The 24,321-nt window shown below is 42.9% G+C and overlaps 1 protein-coding gene across 2 annotated transcripts in view; it reads left to right on the forward strand.

The window, feature by feature from the left end:
• grik4 (glutamate receptor, ionotropic, kainate 4) overlaps window positions 1–24,321 on the forward strand; it is a 231,498-nt gene that overhangs the window by 191,253 nt on the left and 15,924 nt on the right. For both annotated transcript variants that reach the window (XM_052077943.1, XM_052077942.1), the window contains 3 exons: window positions 12,991–13,098; window positions 16,540–16,743; window positions 22,041–22,154. In XM_052077943.1, the coding sequence (XP_051933903.1) occupies window positions 12,991–13,098; window positions 16,540–16,743; window positions 22,041–22,154 (426 nt within the window). The remainder of the gene's footprint in view (window positions 1–12,990; window positions 13,099–16,539; window positions 16,744–22,040; window positions 22,155–24,321) is intronic.

The following is a 24,321-nucleotide window of genomic DNA, read 5'->3' on the forward strand; positions in this document are numbered from 1 at the left end:
TACTAATAGCGTTCTATCCGTTTTATCCCCACCCCATGTTCTCATTTTTGTTTCATTTCACTGCGGTGATTCTCTAACTGGACAATCAATAAACTGTAAAATCACTGTCATCATCTCATCAGGGTACATATTCTGTCCGAAATGATAAGGCCAAAAATGACTACTCGTTTTTTTTCTTTTTTTGTAATGTATTAAACCTCATCCTGGTGTGCTTGTTTCCTTAAAGTTGAAATGAGCTGAGCCCCGTTTATGGCAGCTCTGCCTGCCGCCTGTTTCAGAGCACCTCATACTTGATTGACATGCGCATACCCTTCCCACATGTGCACCACTCCCGATTTTCACGAGTTGATTTCAGCAGCGTTATTTACACAAGACACTGCTCCAGTTTAAAGGGCGAATATGCTTCAATTCCTTTCTCCTTTTTTTATGGTGGATTTATTTATTTCCCGTCAGCGCTGCTTCTGCTTTTATGAGGGCAATCTGCTTTTTTTAAAATTTATTTTTTTATTTTGTTTAAATTCGATGCTCTGCCTCTCGGAATGCGATTACTGTTAGCGGGGCTGTCTGCCACTGATGCACACGCGCTCTGCTCAATCGCTCTCTGCCGTGGCAGTGCGTGGAGGTGGAATAGGAGAGAGGAGGGAGGTGGGTAGGAAAGGTCGAGTCGGGATGAAGGGAGGGGAATTACAAGAGGATGAGAGGTGTGGTGTCACCTAGCAGGCTGACGCATCCCAGACTGCGGCCATCTTTTTCCCTCTCATGAAGAACATCGTCATTTGGGAGCAGCGTAGCTCGGCACATTACACCGCTTCTTGCATCTCAGATTATTTATTTATTTTTTTTGTACGTGCGTGTGTATGCCTGGGGCACTAACAGACACATCTTAACAAGGCCTGAGTGATTTAAACTCCCTCGATTAAAAACATGACGTCTACGGTTCGCTTGCATGTTTGAGTTTTAGGCAACAGGACGAGGTGGTGCTGTCATTCCACGTAGAGTCCTTCCAGATGACGCGGGAAAATATCCAGTCGTTAGATTATCTGATCTTCCACGTCAATGAACAGGCCTGAAAATTTGAGTTGATTTAGAATCTTCCGATTCCTTAATGACGAGAGTCGCGGAGAAGAGTCAACGGGGGATGGGATTAAACATTTATTCTGCCTCTTGTCAACTGTGTTGACTGATGTGATGATCATAAATGGAGGAATGGAACCGAGAGCATTTGGTGCATGAACGTAAACTCAGTGCAGTGGAGAAAAAAACGGTGTTGCTTTGCAAATGTTCAATCCTCCATTTTAGATGAGATCAGATAATGCCCGACATGTAAGAAAAGCATAATTATATATTTTTTCTCAGGCAATGCAAGATAAGGTTTATTGCATTCTCTTTACTTAATTGTAATTTTTTTGAACTTACAAAATTCTATAATAATGTATTTTAAAGAAAATCTAAAATCACAATTGTTTTTGGGGGTGTCATCTCTGTCTGTGTGTGGGAAAAGTTAGCTCCCGAGTTGTTGTTTTTTTTTCTAATCCTGCCAAATTGGCGCTGTTTACATTTGGCCCAGTGCATTGTGGGATGTGTAAACTCTACATACTGAATTGGTACGGCTCGGCATCATGGGGGTGGCCCCCTCCCGTCGGCTAGGTCTCATTTAAAAACCTGCAAACGTTATTTTGTGTGTGTTGAAAGTTCACATGCCGCCGTGAAACGTTTCTGTCACGCAGTTCATGTGCTTGTTCATTCGATGGGTGTCATCGGCACTTGCTAAATGATTTGATTTCTCAACTTTTCGTTCCTCCGAATGGAGATGCATCATCACGCCAACGTATACGTTGCGTTCAAATTCTAATTTCAGCGTGTGGCCTGACGTGATGACTTTGACTGGTACCGTTGGACGGCAAGTGAATGCTCGTATGCGGGGTACGCGTGTCACCGTTGATTAAAACGCGCTGCAACCGAATCACCTGACTGACAAATCGCTCGTCATCTTTTGACATGTTATTTTCTCCAGACTTTTTTCGGTGTCTTGTGCTCCTGAAGATTTATCAACACAAACATGGAAGGACAGATGCCAAACAGTAGCATCATCTGACCGCACCAAACTCGATCAAGTCAACCAATCATATGATGGGATCAAATGAGAACAGAAAGAAGTCAGGCTGAGTCATCAACCTTCTCAATTGCGTCTCTTCTCTGCCGAATGTGTATCTGCCGTCTGAAATGTGGATGAAATATGGTATGTCAGGAGTACACACACACTGGCATGTGCCTGCTTGTGCTTTGTTTGGTCTCAGTGAGACATCTGTCGGTCCCGGTCCTCTTTTGTTTTCCTCCTTGTACACTTTGCAGGCTGCAGTTGGGGAATAGATCAAAAGCATAATGTGGAGTTGTTGTTCAGCCTTAAAGGATTTCATGGCTGGGTGAGGCTTGGATGTTTGTTTGCGTCAGCGCCCCCCCCCCAAAAAAAACGTCATGTCTTTGTATCTATCCTGTGTCCATTTTTAGCAAAATGCATTTGCTTGTGCTGAAGATGAAAGACTACAGAATGACTTGAGATGCATTTTGCATGTTCTTCCCTCTGCCACGGCGTGATATCTTCGCTACTCAGCATCTGACTCGCCTTGCTCTTGACACATTACCAATTTTCTATACTCTATACTACTTTCTATAACTCGGTGGTGGCCTCGGCCATCCATTATGGCATTGTCTGCTGGTCATGCAGCATCTGAGCCCGGGACAGAAAGAGACTGGAGCGACTGGTCAGGAAGGCCAGTTCTGTCCTGGGTTGCTCCCTTGACACTCTGGAGGAGGTGGGCAACAGAAGGATGCTAACTAAGCTAAAAGCTATGATGGCCAGTCCTTCCCACACCCTCCAGCCCGCCCTGACAGCACTTGGTAGCTCCTTCAGCCAGAGACTGTTACACCCGCGCTGCAAGAAGGAGAGATACCGACGCTCGTTCCTACCGACTGCTGTCAGGCTGCTGAATAAAAAATAACAACAATAATAATAATAAATAATAATTAAATGATGTGAAAGACAATTGTACAATAGCACTGCGATTTATCCATTTTGTGTTTATATTGCGGCAGTGGTTAGCACGTCGGCTTCACAGTGCAGAGGTACCGGGTTCGATTCCAGCTCCGGCCTCCCTGTGTGGAGTTTGCATGTTCTCCCCGGGCCTGCGTGGGTTTTCTCTGGGTGCTGCGGTTTCCTCCCACATTCCAAAAACATGCGTGGCAGGCTGATTGAACACTCTAAATTGTCCCTAGGTGTGAGTGTGAGCGTGGATGGTTGTTCGTCGATGTGTGCCCTGCGATTGGCTGGCAACCGATTCAGGGTGTCCCCCGCCTACTGCCCGGAGACGGCTGGGATGGGCTCCAGCACCCCCCGCGACCCTAGTGAGGATCAACCGGTACGGAAGATGAATGAATGAATGAATGTGTTTATATTGCACTTAATTGAACGGTGTTTGTTTTTTTTTTCTTCTTTCAACATGATTGCTGCTGGAGGCTGTAAATTTCCCCATTGTGGGACAAATAAAGGATATCTTATCTTATTTACAAAAGCAGATACGATTTCTGCTCCCAGTCAGAGGTTCCAACTTGATAGATGACGTCAGCACAAAAAATGGGAAGCTGCAGTAAAAAGTGCATCATGTGGATGATGGCACAAGGTCAGCGAATGTTAGTATGCGGTGTGTTTTGTTTTGTTTTGTTTTTTTTTGGGGGGGGGGGTTGTCATTTCTAGTCATGTTTCCGCCATCGTTAGTATCGAATCAGCAGGTTTAGAGAGAAACGCTGTCGGATTGAAGCCCGTAGTGTTTATTTTCCTCCTGCACTCAGCCTTCGCTTCAGGTAGGCAACCAGTTGCTGAGAAGTGCAGTAAATAGAAAATATCCTCATTCTTCTCCATTGTTATCGGTTATTAGCGTGTGTCGCACGGATTGATACGTTGAATGGGACGCATTTTGTGCAGTTAGCTACAGGAGTGTGGAAAAGGCGCCAAGCCGAGACCGTTGAGCAGAGCACGTTTGGTTGGACAATCACTGCAAACTGCGACACCCAAAATAACTTTATCAGTACTTCTCTGACAGACAATCAAAGATCAGATGAATATTGACATATGTCATAGCGCCTTTCGTGTTTGGATTGATGAATGTTTCAGCTGTCATTGCTTGTAGTTTCAAACCAATGTAGTCTTTTTTTATGCGTTTATTTTTAATTCCTCATGAGAGAGTCTTGTTTATAAGATTGTAAGGAAGATGTTGGAAGGCAGACATCTCAATTGTGTAAAATGTTTTTTTTTTTCTTCTTCAGGTTCAAGCCAATAACTTATTTAGGGCACGCTCAGTTCATATAAATGTAGCAATTAAGAGACTAAATTGGAAAAAATAATCACACTTATTGATAAAGTGAACAAAGTTTCTGATGGTATTTCATCACAAAACCTGTAAAACAAACAACAACAAAATCCAAAATGTAATACAAGCAGATAAGCAGTGCAGAGAAGGAATGGATGGATAGATGGATGGATGGATACTATGAGACTTTTGTGAATAAAAAAACGGAAGAAGTGATTGCACTCAGCGTCTCTTTAACCAACCCTTAATTAAATGAACCCATTTTACCAATCCTTCAAAGGGAGAGATGAGTCACATTGAGTGCACAGTCAGTTAACTTGCGATTCTGTCGGCTCACTCCAGTGCGACCCGTCATCGTCTCGAGTCAACGGGAAATAGGACATTTTGGAAGGACATACTTGACGAGTGATGTCACGACGCGAACACAGACGGACTCCTAACTGTCTCAAAATGGAGAGTACGCTATCTGTAGTAACATATGTGTTGCATTTGTTTTGTTTTGTTTTCAACACATTTTCCCACTGAATTGTTCTGTTTTGCAGCATTACGAAATACAAAAAGGAAATTGTACGTCGCCGTGATAAGCAGTTCCACCAGTAGGCGCGTCTAGTTTTGTCGAAATGCTTCTCGGCTTTTGCCCTCACACTCGATCGTCATATGAAGATTACAAAACCTGGGACTGATATCGTCAGATGAAGGTCTCCTCCTCCTGTTTGTTTTCACTCCCGCTGCCAATACGCACGATGATATTTGAACAGCTGCTGGTGACAGGAAGTGTGGATGTGAGGCTATCTATTGTTTGCCTTGGTACGAACATGAAGCTCTGGCCTGCCACTGCCAGTCATTCTGACTCTCCGGTTTTTAGCGAGCCATCTCGGTCACCCTAATACCACACAATGAGTGTTTGCAAGCTGAATCACCCCATCTCGAAAAATGTTTTGTGTGAATTGGCGCACGCACGGTTGTCGCCGCAGCTGAAAGTCACGGCAAAAAAAAAGATTGCATTCTTTTTTCAAAGTCGCCAGCTTCTTTTTCTCTGCCTAATCGTCGTCACTGTGCATCACTGTCAATCCCAAATCAGCACCTGTGAATCTCTCCGGCACCGCTCCAATTCTTCTCAATCTGCCCCTCGATGAGTCACATAGTGAGCGCTTCACTCGAACTTGCCGGTCGGTCCACAGAAAAAAAAAAAAAACATGCTACATAAAAACACACACACAAACTATATAACAGGTCCTTATTTTTCTTCTTCTTCTTCCCTCTTGACACGCTTGCTGTGTTACCAGTGTGAGTATTCAGAGTGGGTGTACCCTCTGTTCCATTGTAGTCATGCTTCTGCTTGTTCTATTGTTGTCCACGCTGCCACAGAGAGTATCCTCAAATGTTGGCTTCATACCAGTGTAAAGTTTTTTGATTAGTTTTTTTTGTTTTTATTTTTGTTTTTTTTTGCAGTAGTGCAATAATGCTGTCTTGTTTTTTGGCAGACCTTTTTTAAGATGTTCCACTAAAGGCTTGTTGCTGCTGGTGAGGCATTTGCCATCTGTTTCACAAATTCAAGCAGAGAATCAGGATGAGAGGGCTAATATAAAAACAAGGCATGGCATTGATGGCTAGGTTCACACTGCAAGTCTTAATGCTCAATTCAGAAGTCTGTTTTGTGTGTGTGTGTGTGTGTGTGTGTGTGTGTGTGTGTGTGTGTGTGTGTGTGTGTGTGTGTGTGTGTGTGTGTGTGTGTGTGTGTGTGTGTGCGTGTGTTCGCATTCACATCACATCTTAACCCTTTCATGCACCCTGTAACCTGATAACATGATAAGTTATGTCACATCAGTCTGTCTGGTAACTAGACGTGTGCTCTCTGTTGTAATTGTATCAATGCATTTAATGTAACTATTCTACGTTCACAGTTGCACGTCTGCTGTGTTGTTTTGATGAATCTAATTCAGAATTAAAACATTAGATCTCAGAGAAAACATTATAACAATTCTGGAGTTTATCTTGGGAGATGCCCAGATTTTTAAAATGTTTTTTTCCCCCTTAAATTAAGGTCAAATTCTGTCTCTGGGGACCTTTAAGTGCACATTTTTTCCTTTGTGGAAAAAAAGCTCACTCTCAAAACTGACACACATACACACACACCCAAACTAGGAAAACAGAAAACTCAATTTGAGTGTGACTCATTTGTAGTAGCGTGTCACCTGAGTGCTTTAGTGTAGCTTTAAGCGGCCTGTTTGACATTCTCCTTTATAACACTTCCCACTGCCGCCCGCCTTCATGATGGATGCGCCTGTCAGCCGTCGCCTGTTGAAGGTGGCGTCTTTCTGACAGCAGAATCAGCCAATCCTTACGCCTGAGTGAGCTGCCACCTTAATCTCCAGCTCATGCTCTAATTCCGCATTGTAGAAGGAACTTGAGGTATTCCTCGTTAGGGGGTCCCATCCCAGTTGTTGTCATCGTTCCCTTGCTCTTTCTTTTCATTTCACACTTGCATAAACTCTCTGTTCGTCTCTCTTTCCTGCTGCCAGTTGAGTCTTGCTCTCGTCTCAGCCCCCCAGTTCTGTCTCCCTAGCTGGTTGGCGTTCATATTTCCTCATTGATTTTCTTTCCATTCCTAGGTATATTTCTCCCCAAGCCTTTTTACTCCTGTAATATTAGCCTGCTTTATGATACCCCATCCCTCATTTTGCCTCCTTGTTTCTCTGCAACATTCATAATATGCAGCGCTTTGGCTGTCGGCACTCGAAACCGTACATTTGCATGGTTGCTTTTAATTGTAATTGCAATGTGAATACTGTACCAAATTAAAACCAGCACAGATGTGAACACTTGAGATACCTGACTTATTTAGAGTCACATCGGCTGCACTATGCTGGGTCATTTCTTTCTAATTAAATTACACTGGTTGGACTATATAAGTACTAGTTACAGTGTTGTTTTCTCAGCAAATTACCTCTGGCATTTTGGCCATAATTTACAAACTTGCTGGGACGTCGTCGCTTGTAGTTAGGATCAATAGGAGGTGCTGGATGGATGGATGGATGGATGGATGGATGGATGGATGGATGGATGGATGGATGGATGGAGGTCCAGCCTTGGTTTGATTAGTTAACACATTTCCATGCTGTGGTCTGGTTTCTCCACAAAAAGGAAGGAAAAGCCTACGACAACATCCTCAATGTATTTGAGGTTAATCAAAGGCACTTTAAATGCTAGCAGAGGAGTCTGAATGTGTTCATGTGTTGCTGCTGAGAAAGGTTCACCTTTTTTGTTTACAACAACTAATCGTAGCACCATACCCTCACCAACAGCAGAACAAATTATGGGTTTCCTCTTCGGTCCCATTTTAAAATCCATCTAGAGTACGTTTGATCTAGCCTCATCTTAGCTAGCATTAAGCTAGTTTGTCAGTCAGGTCCAGCGTCCAATTTTGCAAATGCCTCGTAGTTTGCTGCTAGCGAGCCGTTAGCTGTCCAACAGCGAGGCGTTAGCTGGCCAAATATTTCCGTTGCTAGGATGCCGTTAGCCAGCTAACAGCAAGGCGTTAGCTGGCCAAATACCCTCATAACCACTCAAGCATCCGCTCGAATGAATCACGTAGCTTCTATGTGCACTACTCACATACAAACGTCACACATATGGAGACTTAAGGGCGCTCCAAACATTGGTCTCTGACGACAATATGCTTTGGCACGTTCTAACTTAAATGGGAAAATTCTGATTCTGCTTTTGTTTTCAATGAGCAATTCAATACTCAATTTGAGTCATCACCCATTCGGGCACAGCCCGTGGAAATACAATGTTCTTTCATTTTGGATTTCGAAATTGGATTGAAAGATCCTCTGGCTTTAGCTGATTTTTCACCACAAAGTTATGTCCTGAACTGAAGTGGTGAATTGGCCTTTTTCACAACAATTTGTGTCAATTATGTTACAATAGTGGTTTGTTTCTGTCTATGTGAAAGTAAGCGTTTCACAAGAAGTTTTACAAAGACCTCTATGACAACATTTTTTTCCTTGGCACGAATTTGCTCCCCAGCGTGCGCTCTTGCTCATGCAAGCTGACGCGCACACTTTTCCTTCCTGCGAGTCGCACTGACTCACCGACGGCACCGCTGTGCTTCCCCCGACTGGCCCAAAGAGAGTTGATGGCAGGGCCACCTAAGGGCCATTTCCTTCTCTCGTATCGTATATGCCTTGCCTCCTCTTCCTGCTCGCAGCTCCTTCATCTTCCTTCTGTTCCCGTACGAGTCACCGTGACACCCGGCGCTATTATACTCTCAGTCACACCCAAACGCTCAGACCTCTGCAGACTCCCACTGAGATCAGCCAAGCCACCTCCGCATGCTCCAAGAAGTGATTGTGCATGCCGACTGTTGCAACATCACCTACGTTGGTCCCTTTCTTCTTCATTCCTCACCACATCACAGTTTGAAGGGCTCAGTTGAGTCGCTGTTGTCTAATAGTGTGAGCAAGGTGCGGACTCCTCCAGCTAGTCCACCACAGTCAAAGGAACGCGGGTTCATTTTGATCAAAGTTGTAGAATCGTCACAATTAGAAATGATGACCAGAAGTCCTGTAGATCAGAGAGATGTGTTGTTTGTGTTACTAGTAGCAGCGCTGCCAACTTTTCCAGATTGTCCGTTATTTTTTTACGGAAATCTCTTAACCCAACCTCAATCTGGATGCAAAATTTTCTGGGGATGAAAATACATAATTGGTCACATTGACAACAAACCGCTCCTGCCAAGTGGTTCCGGCGACGGTTCCTTCCCCGATCGATGGACTCTAGTTTCTTGACTTTGTTTCGTTTATTATTGTTTTCTAAAAATATTATAAAATGACGTCTTGGGCACCGGCGGTCCGGCAGTCCAGGGTTTTAGTGCATATACCTCACAGTACGGCACGGGTTCAATTCCAACTCTGGCCTCCCTGTGTTGAGTTTGCATGTTCTCCCCGGGCCTGCCTGGGTTTTCTCCGGGTACTCCGGTTTCCTCCCACATTCCAGGCTGATTGAACACTCGAAATTGTCCCTAGGTGTGAGTATGAGCGTGGAGGGTTGTTTGTCTCTATGTGCCCTGCGATTGGCTGTCCCCCGCCTAGTGCCCGAAGACGGCCGGGATAGGCTCCAGCTCACCCCGCGTCTCTTGTGAGGATAAGCATAACGGAAAATGGAAGGATGGTCTTATGCACCTCTTCTAAAAAGACATGTCTTGTGCTCAGCAGACTAAATTTGAATGTTTTCTGAAACTTTCTTTTCTCTTTTTGCATCACAACTCAGCGATATGATTGAACCACCTTCCTATTTGTAGAAACTTTCTGATCAACATGAATGTAGTGCATCTCCACATTTCTGACCACACTCAGCCTGCTCTGCTTATTGTAGTTTATTCTATTCTCTGCTCAAGTCGGATTCAAACAAATTCCCAAAGTATGATTTCCAGGCGCTTGTTTGAATTCCACCGAGTGACACATTGAATCCAACAATGCATCAGAGCTGAATTAGAAGCAATCATTTGCTCTTCGTATGCAACATTCATAACAGAGGCAAGCCTGATCCTGTGATAAATGGCATAATATCAAAGTATTTCTAAACCAGAAATTTTCTTTTATGTGTTGGATCACCGACTTTGAACGTAGATGATTAGAAAAGTGTATTTCAATGACAAGCACATTTTGTCACCAAGCGCGCTATGAATATTTAATGAAACTTTGTCCCTTTTCTAGTTTGTGTGCCCTTTGGTCACATTCTGCGTTAGTGCGGGTGGTTTTCTTGGAATATCACAGAAGTATTGAAAAAAAAGCACTCAATTCAAAACTAATATCAAGTTTGTTTTGTATGTTATCTGGTGTTCATCACTTGTGTTTTTGCTATGTGGTGCATAACATTTGGGAAGCCCAGGAAATTATCTTTTTTTTTTTTTTTAATCCATACCACCTGTGCAATCACTTATTATTTTTTCGGGTCATCTTTTAATCTAATCTAATGTTTGGGAAGATTTAATAATCTCAGAATTTGAAGGAGTAATTGACATGCTTCAAGGTCAAAGAAATATCTCACCAAGGTGTTCGAAACTGAAAAAAACAGGATGGGCTGTAATACCTCTAAACGAATGATCTGTTTTTATTCTAAGACAAAACAAGTTAAAATTCACAACGAACAAGGACAAGGTAAGCTTTTTACTTCTTCCTACTTCCTTTGAACATGTAAATTGTGCTGAATGACGATTTTTAGTTTTTTGTTTTCAGGCTTTTATTTTTTAACTTCTCTTTCCTTCCTCCCAAATTTGTGTTCTTTGTTTATATTCATTCATTCATTCATTCATCTTCCGTACCGCTTGATCCTCACTAGGGTCGCGGGGGGTGCTGGAGCCCATCCCAGCCGTCTCCGGGCAGTAGGCGGGGGACACCCTGAATCGGTTGCCAGTCAATCGCAGGGCACACAGAGACGAACAACCATCCACACCCACACTCACACCTAGGGACAATTTAGAGTGTTCAATCAGCCTGCCATGCATATTTTTGGAATGTGGGAGGAAACCGGAGCACCCGGAGAAAACCCACGCAGGCCCGGGGAGAACATGCAAACTCCACACAGGGAGGCCGGAGCTGGAATCGAACCCGGTACCTCTGCACTGTGAAGCCGACGTGCTAACCACTGGACTACTGGGCCGCCCCTTCTTTGTTTATATGTTTACTAAAAAAACTAACTAACAAGCAAACATTTGGTAGACGGTTACATGTTTTGTCAGTTCTAAAGTTATTAGTTATTAATGATGATAATAATAATAATAATAATAATAATAACTGTGAAAAAACAGATTTAGTGTGGATATTGCCATTTTCCTTTTGATATAATTTCCTATCCTTGTTAAAATCCCTCAAGGGTAAATTGAAAACTCACACTCTGCTACACATCTGCGTTGCACACCACACATAGAATCAGATCACACAAGGAAAGATGTCACACAAGTAAAGTGGCGCACCTCGATGGTAGCCAGGAAGTGGATTTTTTTTTTTACATTTCTACACAGCGGGACATGAGTGACACACTGGCAAACTCCTTCGAGATGAACTACTGTTTTATCAGAATGGGGCTTCATTGAAATGCATGGAAATTCAAATTGATAAACTCAGCAAATGATCATTTTGCATGAAAAAAGACTTCTTTTTTCACTTGACTTTCTTTCCTCAACATTTTTATCCGTATTCATTTCACAAGTTACTGTCAGAGGAGCCGTCAGATGCTCAACGTGAAAAGGCGTGTTGTCACGGTCAACTCCAGCTTCTTCCTGTACACTGACCGAAGCTTCAAAAGTTGATCTTCTGGCCAACGTTAAGGGGAAAACGTGTATTTTTTTTTTTTTTTTTTTGGAGTTTGGGTTTGTAATACATCTTTGTGACTCGCGTCCTTGAAATTTTTTGAAAAACCACGACAGCATGCCAGTATGTGTTCCTCTCCTTTATCTTTAATTCTCACCCATATGATTTTCAGCCTCTCTGTGTAAGTGAAGTATGTGATACGCACTTAGACTGAATTTACCAAATGTAATTTTGACTGCAAGCGTTTTCATGACGAAGACAACTACTTCATGTTCCATGCCATCTTCAAAAAGTCGATAGCTGTTCTCACACTCTCTCCCTTTTGATTCTAACCTATCTTCCGACCACAACTGAGCACCCAGAATCAATGATGAAGCTTACCATGGACTGTCACATAGCAAGATGCGCCTTCAGCTCAACGTTTTTTGTTCCAAAGTGTGAAATTAAGGAAGTGACTGGTGGTAATTAAAGTGGCTATGGAATCCATATCACGCTAGCGGTTACGGTTGTGCTCAAATTAGCTAACGGTTTAGCTGACTTGACACTTTTTAGAGCATAGGATGTTGCCAATATGTGTCAACTGTGGTCTTGTAAAGCCCTTTGAGACTTTGTTTGGCGATACAAATAGACTTGACACCGGATTTGCACCTGATTTGTACAATCTTCCAGAGGTCTTGGTTTGCAGTTGGAGCATCGAAGATGGGCCACAAGAACCTTTTCGTTTCTTGAAATAAAACTACAAAGAAATTAAAATTTTTCCATTTCATTCATACACGGGATATGACCCGTGCTTGTTCATCTTATTTGCTCTTTATAGCTGTGAAAAACAGAGCATTCGTTCAAAACACACTATGAGTTTCTGCCTGACATTTTCCAAGCAGATGTTTATTCCATCGTCAATTCTTACTCGCTTTATGGGTTTAAGAAAAATGTCCTTGTGATGCCGGACTAGCAAATCCACACTAATAAAAAATGAGAATGAGGCTCTCTGCCACAGGAAATGCTGCTAATTGGTTCAATGAATGCATTATGCCGCTGCCGATTGAACACATGCCTTGTGTTTGTTTGCTCCTCGAAGAATCACAAATCCATCTTTTTCATCTCCTTCGGCAATCACCCCAAGTCTTTTAATTGCCTTATTTTTGCTTCACAAAAGCAAAAGCCTTTTCTGTCATTGTTTGTAAGGCCTCCACTGTCTTGTGAAGGTCATGGTGTTCCTCTTCCTGAGAAAACAAGAGGCAAATGATACGAATGGCCTTTTCCGGCCGCTGGACATAATGACCGATCGTGTGTTTGTTGTGTGTGTGCAGATCGGCCTGTGGCACTCTGAAGATGGACTGTCTATGGAGAAGAAGCTCCCATCCATCAACCTGACGGACACCCTCTTCAACACAACTCTTACCATCACTACAATACTCGTAAGTGGGACGACACACATCATGCTAATGCGTTAGCACAGCAGTCTGACATTTTGCGGCCGGCACACAGAGACCAGAGTTTCATTTCACGAACCAGAAGAGGACAGTCACCCGACTAGTTTTTAGACCTCTGCAGAGGGAGATAAGATTGGTGGACAAGATCTGCTTTATTTTAATCTCTATAAGTAACATACTGTTGGTAACATTTTAGAAACTGTCAGTATGATGCAGCGGCATTGCCACTGAAATGAGGGAATAGAACACAGACATACTTTATTTTGAACCTTCCATTTCACCCTGGATAGGGGCTGTGGGTGAAGATTTAAGTGCCGGAGGGAATAAAAAAATGAAACGGTTCTTTCACAACAGGAAGTGGGTGTGAAAAGAATGAATTGGTTGATCCCTGCGACTCGATTTCATTTTGGAGATAGAGAGTCCCTTGACCAAACTTTGGAATCCACTGCTGGGCAATTTTCAGGGGCTATCACAGCTTATCCATCATGAAATGATTACTGCGTCGTTCTTCTATGGCTTTTGAGCAACAGCTGAAAAAAAATTCGCACCTGAGAGAATGTTTGTGAGCTCTTGAATTCCCACTTCAAGTCTTTCTTGACGCCGTTCCGCAGCCTGTATGTGGTGGCTTCATTCCATGATTGCTGTCACTGTCACAGAATTGACGATAGCTTACCCGCAGGCCCACCGGGTCATGTGTTGGTATTCATCGATCTCATTTTTACACTGGAGTGAATTTGTGGTGTTTATTACCTCGGTAACCACAGCCATGCGATGGAAAAAGCCAATTTGCTTCTGCGAGATAAAATTTTCTTTATATGTTGTGTTTTATTGCGCTTTATCTCTTTTCTGAAATGCAATAGCTTGTCTCGCCGTAAAAAGGCTGAATTTGTATGCATTTTGCTATTTTCCGTTCCCTCTGGCTCCAGCTTGTAATCCGATACAGCCCTTACACTATGTCACACATGTCCTATTGCCTCCGGATCTGTCTCACAAATAAATCGAAAAGGTACTATTGTGCCTTGAGATGCAACTGACCCGACTTGAGTGTTTTTGAAAATACGAGATGTCATTTGGCTGATTCTCTTCGCTAACTTCGCTATAAGATGCTGGCCAAGGCAACTCACGTCACACCAAGCAGCAGTTTGGCAGAGAGTGAACAATTCTTCAACAAAGAGACTTTAAACTGTTGAACGCCACACCCGGTTGAATTTTAACCCTTTAAGGGACAGCACTTACTACATTGGACAGCTAATCATGTTATCAGGTTGCAGGGTGCATGAAAGGGTTAACTAAAGATCCATAGACGGGCTAACAGCATCTACAGCAGGGATGCCCAAACGTTTTGGACCGAAGATCTGCTTTTCGATCAACTAACCTCCCGGGATCTACCCTTACCGGCACGTGCGCACACATGCACACACACGCACACATGAACGCCATGATGAGAAACAGCCTGAAACTGAGGCATGCGATGCACTTTTGCAGCCTGTTAACTATCGTAGCTCACACGTACAGTTTTAAAGTGCTTCCCTGGGCCCTCTGAGATTCCTATTCTTTGCCCGTGCCCTCGGTGAATTGTACACGAAGCAAACTCTGAATGAGAATAATGACGATAAAAGACAGAGCGCAACAGCTCTGATTACAAGCTGCAATTGCAGACTGCTGAGCGCAAACAACTTCCGGTGCCCTACTCACGCGCCGCCATCAATTCAAGATTTTCCTGCTTTATTTTATTTTTTAATTTTGTTCTTTTTGTGTGTGAAAATGAGACTTATAGGATGATTAGGGTGCGGCGTACATGAACACAAAAAATATATATTACTAACATATACAAAGACACACAAATGGTTGGGGGGGGGGGGGTTTCTCCTCGACACTCCTTGAATCTACTTGGGACCTGTCTCAGATCTACCGGTTGATCAGGATCTACCTAATGGGCACCCCTGATCTACAGTATGTGCTGGTATTATTGTGTATCAAACAACAGATATTTATTTGAACACAAATACACATGCGGCAACACATGGAGACACAACTCAGAAAAAGAGCCAGTGATTCAACACATGTAATGAATAAAGATTTCGCAATGGCCCCAGATTGACCAAGTAGCCAATTATTTACATTTCCATTTCCTTTGTTAAAGAAAAAGGTTTCTAAATTCAAAACCAATTGGACATTGACCACCCTCGCCCGGACAAATTGTTTCACCAAAGACGTGAGTGCTTCTCGATTTGACGTCGGAGAGTATTAAAATCAAAGTGATTGTGTTTGAGGTCTTTATAGGAAAAACGGATTCTTTGGATTAGCAGGAGATTGCAAATTAGGAGGAGATTGGGAGAGGGGCAGGTGTGACAGCACTCAGCCCAACTCATCAGCACGTGGAAATGTTGATTCCTCTTCCTGCTTTCTTTGATGTTTTGACTTAAGAGAGTCGATATGGAAAAGCTTTATCGACAAGCGCAATAGAGAAAAGCTACAAATGATGATATTCTTTTTCACAGGCACAAATAACATGAGACATGAAAAGCAAATCATGTTTTGCCACATAATTACATGTTAGTGGAAACAGACAGACATCATCCAAGCAGAGTCGATCATAAATTACTATAAAATGGCACCTTGACAGGCAAGTCCAACCGCTTCCACATCTAATTTGCTTTTATTCAACCTGGTAAAGAATAAAACAAAACAACATTCATACGCCATAAGCACTTACTACACAACACGGCACACACACGCACACACACATACATGCACAATAATTCATCAAAACCGGAGCACCCGGAGAAAACCCACATAGGCACGGGGAGAACCTTGCAAACTCCATACAGGGAGGGCAGAGCTGGAATCGAACCCAGTACCTGTGCAATGTGGGTTTGACGCGCTAACCACTCAATCACCGAGTCGGCCAGTTTTGGAACAATTTTAGATAAATATACCTTGGAATAAGTCTCAGATCTCTGCGTTCTTCTCATAAAAAAGTTGAGTAAAAACAGTACAATAATGGTGATTGTACTCAACCTACTTTTTCAGATATCGCTCAGCAAGACACTGAGCTGTGAGCTGTTGTAAACACCGGTAATTTTTTTTGTTTTTTATTCCTTTACTGTTTCATTTCAAATTCAAGTAGTTCCTTAATTTGGGAGCACAATTTTTAATCAAAACATTCACAACTCAAACCCACCTTTCCCATTGAAAGGAATGGAACTGCCATCAATCCAATCCAATCCAATCCAATCCAATCCAATCCAATCCAATCCAATGTGTTTTTCAATAATATAATTTGCACTACAGTTTTCTTTGCTAAGGCTTAATATTGTACTTGCGATATGCAAATATGTATTTTTTTTTAAATGTGGATTTTTCTTTTGTTTGTTTGTATTTTAATGTATTATTTTTCAATACTGGAAATGTTTTCTAATTCAGGAGAATCCATACGTGATGCTGCGGACGGATCACCATGACCTGGAAGGAAATGAGCGCTACGAAGGCTTCTGTGTGGACATGCTGAAGGAGCTGGCAGCCATACTCAAGTTCAAGTATCGTATCCGACTGGTGGGGGATGGACTGTACGGAGTCCCCGGAGCCAATGGAACATGGAGTGGGATGGTCGGAGAGCTCATTTCAAGGGTATGTAAATATGTCCTCTGAGCTTAGATGAACATGTTTGTCTCATCAGATATACATAGCGATGATACCACGCATGTGAGTCGTATTCTCAACGGACTTGCATTCAAACACATAACAGGGGGAAAAAAGTACTTTACATGATCATACTTCTTAGTTTCTCACTGGAGTCTTATTAAATGGTGCAGATTTTTACCCAATAGTATGCCCTGTGGTGTACATTAGTTTAGATTTGACATTGAGAAGAATTAAAAATGTCAACTCACAACTGGCCTTTTCCGGCATTTCCAGATGTTTCCCTCTGAATGGCAAGTGCTATTTTTCTTTGAACCTCTCGGGGAGGTCGAAAGACTTGAAGTCCCATTAAAAGAGTACACTTAGACAGCCACTTTCGGGGAAGCGGCGGTTGTGCTATTCTTTGTCAGCGGTCGTCTTCGCTTTCGTACGTTATAAGAAATGGTATGGTTAGAACACCAAACTCTCCTTTGATAAAACAAAAGATCTTGTCATAAACATCCACATGCCAAGATACTGAATTGCACAGCTCAGTGGAAACATGAACTAAAAGGCATTCAAGTTGAGATAGGGGAGCAAAAAGTAGGAGAGAGGGTGAGGACAAACTTCAAAGGGGACTTGGAGGTGGTGTTATGGAGATGAAACTTGGATGTTTGGCGTAATACTAATGGAAGTCATTGCGTATGCAAAGTAAGGCGCTCCTGTTCTTGTTATTTTTATCAGCGTCTCCGCGAGATTCACCTTCGGTTAAGGTCGACTGTACTGTTTTCTACAAAGCAGTATGCAGGGGAACCTCTGGTTGAGAATGTAATTCGTTTGTAACCCAAAACGTTTGTAAACCAAGAGTTCGGTTTCCCATTGAAATGAATGGGAATACAATTGATCCGTTCCAGACCCAAAACCTATACTTTGCTTTTTAAATCTGTGTTCGGTTAAAGTCAACATAATCCAATTTAGAAATACAGTGTAACCTCGAGTTATGAATTGATTTTCAATCTGTTCTTCAGCGATGCACCTGTTTCTCAACAGGCTACTGCTAGCCCCACAAGGTTACTACCACCAACAAAGCTGTCATTTTTATGCTAAGAAACAAACATACTTTAAGCAAAGAGCCAATTATATGTATGCAATGTGAGAAAAACCACGAAGTTCGGAGCCTTCCGTGGCCATGACAAGACTGTTCGTAGAGCGAAAATAGTGAATCACCTGTGTTGCTTAAACTCAACTGTTTGTAAAGCGGGTCGTCCATCAACCTAGGTTCCATTGTATTTTAGTTTGATGGAGTTCCCCTTTTTCTGCGTTCGTGTATGAATACAAGCAGATTTCATGTTGCAGCAACCCACACTTAACTCCAACCCAACCACTAATTACCAGTCCTTAGGTGGTAGTGCTAGCATCTATCGTCTCCTAGACACCTCTCAGACCAAATTTTTTTCTAGTACGTCCACCCGGGAGGAACCTAGAACACACTGGTAAGGCCACAGCATCTCCTTGCTGGAACAAGGGGAAGAGGTCTATCGGAACGTGACGGGTTTCTCTCCTGTGGAACAAAGGCTGGGGTCCAGAGGAATCAAACGTCCCTTGCAAAGGCTACTGGCCCGCAACTCAGATAACCAAAATTAATTTGGTGATGAATGGATTTGTCAAAAGTTGATATCCAGATAAAAATGATGCTTGCCCTGAGTTTCCAGCCTCAGTTACACATTGTGCTAGCGGTAGGGAGCAGAGCACATTCTTCTTCGCAGAATTCATTGACGTGTCACCACTCGATCATTGGAAACGTGTCTTTTGTGTTTCAAACAGCAACTTCGTCTGTGAGGGGCTGACAAAATGACAGAGCAGTGAGATTTGTCACGGGTTAAAGGTCCTTTGGAGGGATGTTTCCACTGTGGAATGAAACAATTCATCCTGTTTGGTCAAAGGCTTACAAGATGATGAAAAGCAGAAAATAGAAGACCAAAGTGCAGTGATTGCCTGCTCACTGGGTGGCATTGACAGTAGACATCCTGGATGAACGTTAAAATAGTCGTCTGTGTACCTGCTTTTGCTTTTTGAACAATATTTCATCGCAATAATTTGAAGGCTGTCACTCAACCTAAAATAACAATTAGAAATGCCGGGGCAGCCCAGACCAGCGCACTTTTTTACTGCGTCATAACATGTTTTTTGAAGCCCTTTTACTTGGATACAAAGCTATGACAGGAAACTGAACCACAGCCTTTTTTTCAGTGACTAACACTAGAAGGCATAACAGCAGGCAGGCAAAGAAATCCAGTCATCAATATTAATATTCTATTGTCACATAAATAATTCAGCTGCTGTTACGGCTGCGTGTTCATCTTGCAAAGGATCTGCCTTTGTAGAAATTGCCTCGGTGGCTCCTTCCCGCGTGTGGCTTCCTTCCGGCACTGGGTGCAGCCGATCAGACTTTCAAACGACTGTAGGTTTCTAAAAATAAATAAAATTTCAAAAAAGAAAGAAAAACAAGGCGGAGGTTTGGCCCCGCTGATGATGAAGGGTGAAAGCCTGGAGGTGCATCAGGCAGCAGGATACGCCACCGTAAGCAATGTGCGCGTGCACCGTGCTCACAAATAAGGTTTATGCAATCTTCTGTCTTGTCACCCTACCCCATAGGTCAGACATGTATAGAAGACAGGAGGTGGTTGTTATCTGTGTTTAACAGCCAATAGAGTACCGGTACTTGCCAGTAATTCCTGCAACGCTTCAGTGTTGCTGTCTTGGTAGTCTTTTTGTATTTTATTTTATTTTATTCATTCATTCATTCATCTTCCTAACCGCTTGATCCTCACTAGGGTCGCGGGGGGTGCTGGAGCCTATCCCAGCTGTCTCCGGGCAGTAGGCGGGGGACACCCTGGATCGGTTGCCAACCAATCGCAGGGCACACAGAGACGAACAACCATTCGCACTCACACTCACACCTAGGGACAATTTAGAGTGTTCAATCAGCCTGCCATGCATATTTTTGGAATGTGGGAGGAAACCGGAGCACCCGGAGAAAACCCACGCAGGAGAACATGCAAACTCCACACAGGGAGGCCGGAGCTGGAATCGAACCCGGTACCTCTGCACTGTGAAGCCCACGTGCTAACCACTGGACTGCCGGGCCGCCTTATTTTATTTTATTTTATTTTATTATTATTTGTTGAACTGTGTTCCATTGTATATTTAATTCATGTGAAATTATCTTGGGGCCTTCTCCTTACTGTAATACTTTTGAACATTGAGATCCCTCTGATGCAATGGAAGCTCTGAACGGACCATGGCTTGTCCGGTAAGATGTGACAATAAAAGTGTCAGTAAAAGCATATACTAGAACAGCTGAACTTTATTGGGGGTTAATCAGAGATTATCAAATGGTGGCTGTCATATGATGACTCCCATTAGTTTGAATGTGATTGGCTGATTCTGAACATAGGCAGATCTCCAGTCGTGAAGTTCCCACACCATTGAAATTGTTTTGAGCTTGGTCTCATTTTGTTTTGAAGAATAAAAAGGTGGCGTTTGAACAGGAGCGTGTAGACTTTCAATATCCACTCTAGGTGAGAGATGTTAGTCTAATGCAGTAATGTAGGCAAAGACTGAGCAGAAGGTGAGGGTTCAAAGGCCAGTCTTCCTAATGTGATCTAAAGGTTTGATTAATTATGGAACAAATCTAACAAAGAACAGCAGGTCATGCATTTGCAGTGGCATCTGAAAGTGATCCCGTGTTCACCCCCATCCGCTACCTTCTTCACAATCCCCTTTATTCTCCCGCAGCGGCCGATGTGCTGCCCCTTTCCACTTTATGTCCCTCGGGGAGATGAAGACGCCCTCGCAGTTACATTTTACTGCCTTGTTTTCTTGTTGGCCGTTTTGTTGCCAGGTTTTACCAGCCACTGCTTCGACCACTTATTTATCTGCCCTATAAATGTCGTTTCCAAACTTTCAGCCTATGTGAAGTGGGTTTTCAGACCAAGGCTACATACTTGATTGGGTACACCTGCACAATCTAAGATGATCCAATACAAAAGTTACACAACCACAACTGCTTGAACAGCACATACCATCACCAAGGCAATTGTAACCTGAATCAGCACAAAACTGAACCCTCCATACTGTAGATGCCAAACCAGGGATCACCAACGTGGTGTCCGCGGGCACCAGGTAACCACACCAATAGCCCGCCAGTGCTAGGATTGTGATTTGCTAGTTGAAATTATGATTTAAAAATGCAAACACTGGCAGTATTGTGAGACATCTTTAAGATGATCGGAGACTGAAAATTGAAATAAATCATTAAGTATTAAAAACAACACATTCTAAAATTATTAAATGTAATTTGTACAGATGTTATTTCAGACGTGTATCAATTTGGTAGCCCTTCACACAATCAGTGCACATGAAGTAGCTCTCACTCTCAAAAAGGTTGGTGACCCGTGTGCCAAACCTTGACAAATTCCTACATGTTGTCATTTGTCAAGATTATGGGACGCAAACACCCAGTGAATGTCGGTCTCCTCTGTAAAAATTGTCGTATTCTGCTCCATCTTTGTTTTCGGCACCGGCTGGAATGGAGGGCATGCCTCAATGGTGCACCAGTTTCTCGCTCTTTGTCAGATTATTGACCTTGCATGATATTTGCTCAAGAGATATTTTCTAGAAACCACATCCATGTTTATAGTCGCTCTTGCTTCGATACTTTCTTATTTTGTTCGTATTTGGGATTTCTTGTTATTATTTGATGATTAAAGTTTTGTGTAATTGGACTCTTACAAATTTGTTTTGTGTATTTTCAGGATTCAAGATTACCTCGCCGTTTGCGAGTGATATTTTTTTTTGTTGTTGATATTGGCTTTTCTTGGTTCTGGTGTTGCCACACTTTCTGTTTCCACTTTGCCTGTCCTTCGTTTTTCTGTAAATATTTTTTTTGTACCGTCGTTTGCCCGAGTCCGTTTGTGGGATCCGCTTCCCATCTGGTCCGTTTACGGATCATGTCACAAATAACACAAATGATGGATTATACAAAACGGCTTCATTTAGCCGGTGTTTGCGCTCTTTGTTGTTCTCGTTTCATTCATGGATTGATTGTAAAACATGTCGTTGATGAAATGTCTGAATATGTTCATGGCCGACTTTTTTAAGCACCCCCAAAGCTGCCAAATGTGCCGTATGTGTTTTGTAAGGACTTTGTCGAGTCTCTATAAGTACAAAAACATTGCCACAGCTTTGTCCAGGTGGTCTTTTGACTCTGCATCACATGGAACTATTTACTGTCTGTGTTACAGAAAGCTGACTTGGCAGTCGCCGGCCTCACAATCACAGCGGAGCGTGAAAAGGTCATTGACTTCTCCAAGCCCTTTATGACCCTCGGCATTAGCATCATGTACCGCGTCCACCTGGTGAGTTACATCCCACACAATCCAGCCGATTGAATGACATGATCGTATTTTCACGACCTTAAGGTGCACTGTATTAAAAGCTGTAGTGATAGTTATGGGTGCTAGTTCTGTATTTAACACATACATGAGACTGCATAGCTGATGTTTCTTGCCTCTACTCTGTGCCCTGCTTAACCTCTGCTGTATCTAGAGAGGAAACCCAAGCTGGAAATATTGTAACAACTTAAGTGCAGCAGAGTGCGAGCCAATGTTTGCAGAATCAGAGGCCCATTAATCAGGGCCGCCCTCCTCTAACACCCAAGGTGACCCAAGGAGCGCTTAGCATAGCACCGATTGCAGCCTTGAACTGTCTTTTGTCATCCTTCAGGAGCATTTATTCCCATTCTCTATTGCTGTCCTGTTTCCAATCCTTGTAAACATCCCCTCTTTTGTACCTCCCCGTGGTCACCACACAGTACTAATAGATGGAGCACCCAGGTACTCAATTGAGCAGTTGGGGAGAATCAATCGATGGCCTCAGCAGGTGCAGCTTTAAAAAGCTGCCGGCTGGTGTGGCGTCTCTGAAGTAGGAGGTAGGCAAGCAGCTGGCAGTTTGAAGCGACATGAGGCTGACATCCCACAGGGTTCGCATATGCGTGTGGCTGCAAAAACACACAAACATCCCGTTGAAATGGCACAGACATGACCCGGTTGTCGCACTGTTTTTCGGTAAGTTGTTGTAGGTGCCAATCTAATATTGGTTGATTTTTGTGGCGTGTTCCATATGAAGTCTTGATACATTGAATTGACATATTTCATAACCCAGTTGACATATTTGTCATTATTATTTTATGCACGTGAGCACATTTCTTTGTTGGACTGCTTGACGTCACGCGACCAGCGACAGTGAGAAGAAGGAGCTAGACATGAGAGATAGATGAGGTCAGCTGAAGACAGAAGAGATGTCGTTTTTTGACCGAACAAATTAAGACAAACAAACAAAGAGAACCCTTTTTTGTATTATTTTCTTCTTTGATAAATAGAAAAGACGGACGTCCTTGTCCGGTTGTTTGTGTTCAAGACTCATCATTATGCTGACCTGAAAGGCGTTATGTCTTTGTCGAATAACACCGACAGGTATCATTAGAATACAAACGTAGAGGACAACTTCCGATTAAAAGACCCAACGATGAGCAGAAGGTTTGAAAACAAAAGGGGTCCCAGTTAATCCCCTTCTTGACTGCTCTTGTGCACTTGTAATACACCATTGACGTGACACCCATTGATTTCTTAACTGCGGTGTGCGGTTTATTTCAAACTTTGAACGCAATTTCTACTATCGTGAGACAATGTGATGTGGTCATTTCTCAAATGGTAATTGGCCATTTGTTTGCATTTTCTGTACACTTCGCATATCTCTATAAATCATTCTTGTCACATTATTTTTTTCTTTGCACTTCCAGACAAATTCAGAGCCAAATGGAGTAGAAAATTTCAAGTCAAAACCGACTTTATGGAGTTAGATGAGTTCAGCTCTAACAAGCCCATTTGACGAAATCGCCTTGATCGAGTATGCGGGTCTTTAGCAATCAATCACTGAATTCATTGTGTGTGTATTTTTAATGTCATTGTTAATGTGTTGGAGACTCAATGTCGAGAGGTTCTGGGTTCGTATCGCGTCCTGTGTGGACTTTCTGTGCTTCCCTGTTTTTTCCCCGATTGTTTCATCTTTCTTACCCATTCCTAAAGCGTACACGTTGGGTGCATTTAAGACTCGCAGTTTGAATGTGAGTGTGAATCTTTTTGGCTCTTTGTTTCATGCGATTGATCAGACAAGTTTGTGTCTGACGTCTTGGCCAAAATCAGCTGGGAGAGGCCATGTCACCTTGGTCACTTGAGGCCATGTCACCTGTGACGAGAAAATACATTTCCGAATGTGCATTGTTTAACTCTGTGGAATCCCATCCTTCACTTACCACTGAAAACGTTACTGGAATGCAAAAACTTTGCGGAGGTTTCTGCCAGGTGGTAAAATGCGCCAAGATGGTGACGAAGCCCTGGCTCATAGTGCCAGTAATTGGCGTCATGGAAGTATGACAAATACATCTCGACTGTTTGAAACTGTTCTACCCCGCGAGGAGCTAAGTTTAGCCTGGGTTGTTCTCAGAATTTAAGGAGAGTATTTGCC

The sequence above is a fragment of the Hippocampus zosterae genome, chromosome 10, assembly GCF_025434085.1.
Source record: "Hippocampus zosterae strain Florida chromosome 10, ASM2543408v3, whole genome shotgun sequence".
In the NCBI taxonomy this organism is placed as follows: domain Eukaryota; kingdom Metazoa; phylum Chordata; class Actinopteri; order Syngnathiformes; family Syngnathidae; genus Hippocampus; species Hippocampus zosterae.